This window comes from Bos taurus, chromosome 20 (assembly GCF_002263795.3).
Source record: "Bos taurus isolate L1 Dominette 01449 registration number 42190680 breed Hereford chromosome 20, ARS-UCD2.0, whole genome shotgun sequence".
Lineage (NCBI taxonomy): Eukaryota > Metazoa > Chordata > Mammalia > Artiodactyla > Bovidae > Bos > Bos taurus.
In genome coordinates, this window is record NC_037347.1 from 32,829,274 (window position 1) to 32,835,273 (window position 6,000).

Below are 6,000 nucleotides of genomic sequence, written 5' to 3' on the forward strand. Positions count from 1 at the left end.
ATGAAAAGCACATCTTTAATTAACTTTTCAGTGACCTCAGTGGGTAACAAATGGGATTTGTTTAGTTTAACTATTTAGAATTCCTTACTCCAGTGATGAAAGCAACGGGTTCTTCTTCCTTAATTAGCTATTCTTTATATTTTTTCCCTCTGTGGATAAGTTAACCTCTTCTTCAGCAGATGACATTTTTGAGACATTCTATCGAATGTTCAAATCTCTGCTACAGAAGGGAATTGTAAAAGAAGATCCTCATTGTTACCAGTTTTTTTTTTTTTTTTCTTTTTAAGTCATGTAGGTAAATCAAGAATGAAAAAGATAGATTTTTACTGTTTTTACTTTGTTTTTTAAGTGCTAGTTTCCATGTCTTGATACATTGAAAAATATCTCTGTGGCACCTCTCTTATCGCAGTAGCAACCCTCCTCCTCTTTTGGCATTGACATATAATTTTGTTTCCTCCAAATGAGGCTGTTGAAATGAAATGTTAATTTTTATGTCAACATTGCTCTGAAAATGAAAAGGTCTAGTAGTATCAGCTAAGCCATCTCAACAGAAGAACTGGATTTTGAGGATCTAATGATCAATGGCATCTCTTTAGACCCTGACAGATGAAGCCACATGTATCAGATTCTCTGTAAGACTAGAGACTGAAGTGTTCTTATTCATAAGAAGTTCTGTTTAATAGCTGGGTTATCAACAAGCTACATTTAATAACAAAGTACATTGGGATAGCATCTCTTTATTTGATAACTCAAAAGATATCTCATGATTATTACTGCATAGATAGAATTTTACTCTATGTGACTGCATACAGTTTACTCAAGATCTCTGTTTGACAAAGGCCACTCAGCCTTCACTGTATACTGAGAACTGAACATTTTAGAAAGGCATAGTTAGACCAAAGAAAGCTAAAGACCTCGGTCAAAGTAAATATGAAAATGTGTTGGTAAAAATCCCATGTACCTAGGAATATGGGCAAGGGACTGGGCAAAAGATATAGAATGTGAGCTGATGGAGAAAATCCTGAGAATTAAAAAAAAAAAAAACAAATATGACAACATCAGATAACAGGACATGACAAAATTGAGGTTTCAGGGTATTAAAAATAATGGTAATGAAATATCTGAGCATTAAAAAAAAAAAAAAAAGAATGACTAAGACTTTTCCTGTATGTCACAGTGCAATTAGCAAAAACAAAAAATGTGAAGGGAAAATGTGTCCTTTAGGTATCACTTGAAATAGGTTTAAAAAAAATTCATAGTAACCATGATGTGAGTAGAAAGGAATTTTCTTTTCAATTAGTAGGAAAGTCTCTGTCATGTTACATCTGAAACTCCAGAGAAAGCAGTAGACGTTTTGTAAAAGAAATGCAAATATTGACTATATTTCAGGAAACTTCCTCACACTTCTAAAATAAGATTCTGGTCAGGAGTAGTTGACAGCAAAAGAAGCTAACCCATAATGGACAGAGGTCTTGTTCCATATGATCGCTTTCCTTCAAAATGCAATTGTTATAAAGAAAGGGACTTTCCTCTATATTTCTTGAAGATTGAGTTCAAAATCTATTGAGAGAGAGAAACGAGTTGGTCAGAGGTTAAAACATCATGTTATAAAGCCTAGGATGAAGAATGTGGCTTAGATGTACAGCCACATAAGCTTTCCCAATTACAGACCCCTGAAGTGAGAGGGACCTCCACTCCCAGTTATAGGCAGCCTTGAAAAATCAGGCCTTCCACGCAGAGGAGAGTCTTTTCTACTGAACTTCTTTCCATGTGGCTGAAAGCAAAACAGCACATGCTCCCTACAGAAGGCTGAGGAAGAAGGTTCAGACTGAGTCCTACATACCCCCAGTTCTTCTGCCCAAATCCTTCTTAAGGGACACACTTGAGGCCAGAGTATTACACTGGTAAGTGTCCTTCCGCATGAGCAGTGGGGAATAAATGCTTGACACCAGCACTGTTGGTTGGTAAAGCCATACACACATGTTCACGCCCTACAAATGCTTGACGGTGATGCTGTGCAAGAATGCTTTTCTATTTTTTTTTTTAATAATTTTAGCTCCAAACATTTTTATGACTAAGGAGTTCTCTGGTTTACTTTTTTTCTAGGGCACTCATATTTTGAAAAAAAATTTCTCAAATAAATAGTAATAATTCATTTTCAAAGAGCTAAAGGGATATTGCACAGTTCTCATATTAAAGCTGTGACAAGCTAATGAACACGTTAAATTTCTTTATTTCTGGTTATACTTACATCACTCAGTGTGTTACTGCCAGCTACTTCTTGGGTCAAATAGAAAGAAAAAGGAAATGAGCTCCCTGGTAGCCTAGTGGTGAGGATTCTGCCGCAGCCCAAGTTCAATCCCTGGTCGGGGGAACTGAGAGCATGCAAGCTGTGGGGTGCAGCCAAAAAAAAAAAAAAAGGAAGGTGGCATCCTACCACTTAAATTCCATTATATTCCAAAGTATCTTTTTGAATAAGTAGTTGGTTCAATTGGATATTCATTTCTTTCTTTTCTGATTCATGCTTGAATTACATAAAATAGGTTTTTCTTTACCACATATATCTGTGAGCCTTTTTGAACTAGAATATTTCTATTTTATTTTTTAAGTTTTCTGTTTCTTTAATTTAAAAACTTAAAAATAAATTGAATCTACAGTTGAACATCATGTAGTAGAATAAACCTTCAGAGGTTATTAGTTGTCCATGGTTATTTATTAAACTCCCAGTGTATCTCCCATATTAAGCTATGAAACATGAATAAAACAGGACAAACTAGTATAATTCCTAATCCCAAGAGCCTTGGTCTTTTCTGTAGGTAGGAATACACCTAAACCACCAGTGGCAACAAATCAAATAAGAATCCTGCCTATTGATATGTTTGCAGGGGAATCTGAAAGAAGCCAGCTGCAGGCATTCTTTGCAAGTTGAATAAATTTGTATGCTCAATGTCTATTATGAACTGGTATTATACCAGAATTAAACAGTATATTCTTTGGATTTCAGTGGACTAGGAAGACAACTTGTTAGCTTATCCTCTGCTCACAAATCATACAGTCCTATGCTTAGCCTGTAGATCACTTTGGCAGGATAATCTGCTTCAGCTTACATGGGTTCACCATGTTGATGAGACTGTGAGAAAACAAATGAAAAATGGTGGGTTAGTAGCTGTTTTTCTTTACAAAAATAGACAGGCCAAGTCAGTGTACCTAAAGGTTCATCTTCTTTTCTGTTAAAAGTCAAGTTCCATGCTGAGGCTATAAAGGTTACTAAGAGCTCAAAATAGGGCCAGCATGACAAGGATAAGGATCAGATGTTTAGTTTGAAAAAGTCAAGGTGTCCAGTTTCCTTTTAAAGGCAATGCTATAAAGCACCTATTAGAAAATGACCTGTTTCCAAAGAAGAGTTTTATTTCATTAAATTATTTCCACAGATGCTCTGTTGTTTAAAAAAAGAAAATTGATTGTTTATGAGACACACTCTCTAAATACTCAGAGCCCATATATCTTTATTCTCTTCGGTAGAATTGAAGATCTGTGACTTTTGTGTATTAATGTCTTTTATTTTGTCTATTATTATGTATCTGTTCTTGGAGCTGGCAAGTCTGAGTGAGCTCTCATTTATCCTAAGATATGTACCAAGCCATTCTGATCTTTTTTATTCTGGTCATGGCATTTTTAGGTAGAAAAATGGAAGAGGGTACATTAACTTTTGACATTGTGAAGACTTAATAAGAAAACAATTTACAAATGAATAGCAATATTTAACTTCATCATAGCCAAATAATTGTCTTCTGTTTTTACTACTGACTTAACCTGTATTAGGAGACCTTTCTTCTAGTTCTTTGAGGCTTATCTAATCTACTCATTCATTCATTCATTCATTTAACAAAATTTTAAGTGTTTATTCTGGAAGACAGATTAGATCCCCTTCAATTGTCACATCCATGAAGGGCTCAAAAATCACCTAAATTTTAGTATTCCATACTGTGCTTTCCATGGAGCCTGTTAACTAAGACTTAATGGATATTTGCCAGCTTAAATTTACCTGCTATTACACCTTGAAAGATCTGTCAAAATTAAGCCAGACTACTTACCACCAGGGTTTCCCTGGTAGCTCAGATGGTAAAGAATCTGCCTACAATGTGGGAGACCCACGTTTGATCCCTGGGTTGAGAAGATTCCTAGAGAAAGGCATGGCAGCCCACTCTGGTTTTCTTGCCTGGAAAATTCCATGGACAGAGGAGCCTGGTGGGCTGTAGTCCATGGGGTCGCAAAGAGTTGGACATGACTGAGCAACTAACACACACACTTACATTTAGATTTCCTCCTCGACCAGCTTTAGCATTAAATATAGATCTGCCCTCATATTTCTCTACTTCAAGACTCCTTGGAATTCATTTGCTATTTGGTACATTGAACATAATCATAGTTAATATTTAATATTTTTAATACTGTTACTTCCTTTTTATAATAACCTGGTATCTTTTTACTGCCTTTTTATCATTTCCACTCTGATTATAAAATTTCTGATAAAAGTGTGTTATCCAAAGACTACATTATCTCTTAACAAAATTGTGAATTGACTGGATCTATTTTAAGGATTCTGAAACTTGTGGCTTGCTCCATGGCTCTGTTCTGAGTGAAGTTCATCAGTCTCAGAGCTCAGGGGGCCATTCAGGAGAGTTTGGTCATCTGGACCCTTGTTCATCTGCTGCTCCTCCTCCACCTCCTCCTGGTTGCGAGTCTTAAATATCTTTAAGAGCTATAATGCAAGAAGGTTGAGAACTACCAGATACACAAAATGTAAATGGATAAAAGTGTTCTTTTTCTCAGTGGCTCAGATGGGGAAATAATGAGGAAACTCCAGGTGAGGGCTATGGCAAGATTACTTGTTGCCTACATCATTCAGTTTTGGAAATTCAAAGCAGAGATGTTTTATACCATGAGGTTTTTCTCATAAGTCCATAATTTTTTTTCTCTTTCTTTTACCAGGTTTCACCAAAACTCATACCAATGCGGCAGATCTCAACTTGAAATGTGTAGTAAACCTTTGTTCTAGGCCTTGTGCTCTTCATTTCAACCACATAGGAGTTTATTAGGACATCAGTAATCATAATTGTATATCTTACAGTTTTTGTCTAGTTTTCTTCTAGTGTCTTAGTGCTTTTATAGCCATACAGATTTTGTTCTCTCCAGCGTGCTATGGCATTTTAATGAATAACCAAAAGGAAAAATATATATGCTTAGCTTATTTGTTTTATAAGTGCTGAGAAGGTCATATTTACAGTTGGTGCTCACATTGGATTTATCTTCATCTTCTGTGGTAGGTACATTAAATTGTGCACAATTTGTACCAAGATGGGCCCTTAGGGAGAGTTTCATTGGTATACTTTCCCTCCTAACTAAATCATGACATGTAGAAAAAAAGGAGGGAGGAGAAGAACTCCACTCAGAGTATACCCAGGGCAGCATTGTTGTAGTTCTAAAAGATAACATTTGTGTGGATTGAATTAGGAGAAATGTTGTCTTAAAGATCAGGTTTTTCCTTTAGCCTTCTCTGTCTTTTCTTTTGGAGCCTCTGACTTTGTGATTACATCTTAGTGCATCCCTTCTCCATCCCCACTTTTGGTAACTAAAATAAATACCCAAGAAGGCAAACAGGAACATCTCTGTGTGAGAGAAGTAACCTGGTTTGTGGGAGAGACCAAATGGTATAGAGTCTATTGGTGCTAACATCCAACCAAGAAGTTGCCTTTATAAACAAACCAAATAAATACCTGTGCTTTGCCAAAGATGACAGTTTTTTTTTTTTTTTTTTTAAGGAAGACAGCTATAAACCTAACTGATTAGTCAGTTTTCTCATTTTCAAACAGTACAGTATTCCTGTGTATCCAGAAAGATCCTTAGAAGTCTTTCTCTATGGTATTGTGGGCTTCTTGTATAATACCTCCTCTTAAGGTAAGAGGAGCTGTAGGGTAATTTATCATGAACCTGCAGTAA

The 6,000-nt window shown here is 36.0% G+C and overlaps 1 protein-coding gene across 1 annotated transcript in view; it reads left to right on the forward strand.

Annotated features, from left to right (window-relative positions):
• OXCT1 (3-oxoacid CoA-transferase 1) overlaps positions 1 to 5,792 on the forward strand; it is a 167,464-nt gene extending 161,672 nt beyond the window's left edge. The window contains 1 exon segment of the mRNA NM_001076070.2: positions 4,993 to 5,792. Coding sequence (NP_001069538.1) covers positions 4,993 to 5,034 — 42 coding nt within the window. The 3' untranslated portion in view covers positions 5,035 to 5,792.
• The last annotated feature ends 208 nt before the right edge of the window (positions 5,793 to 6,000 follow it).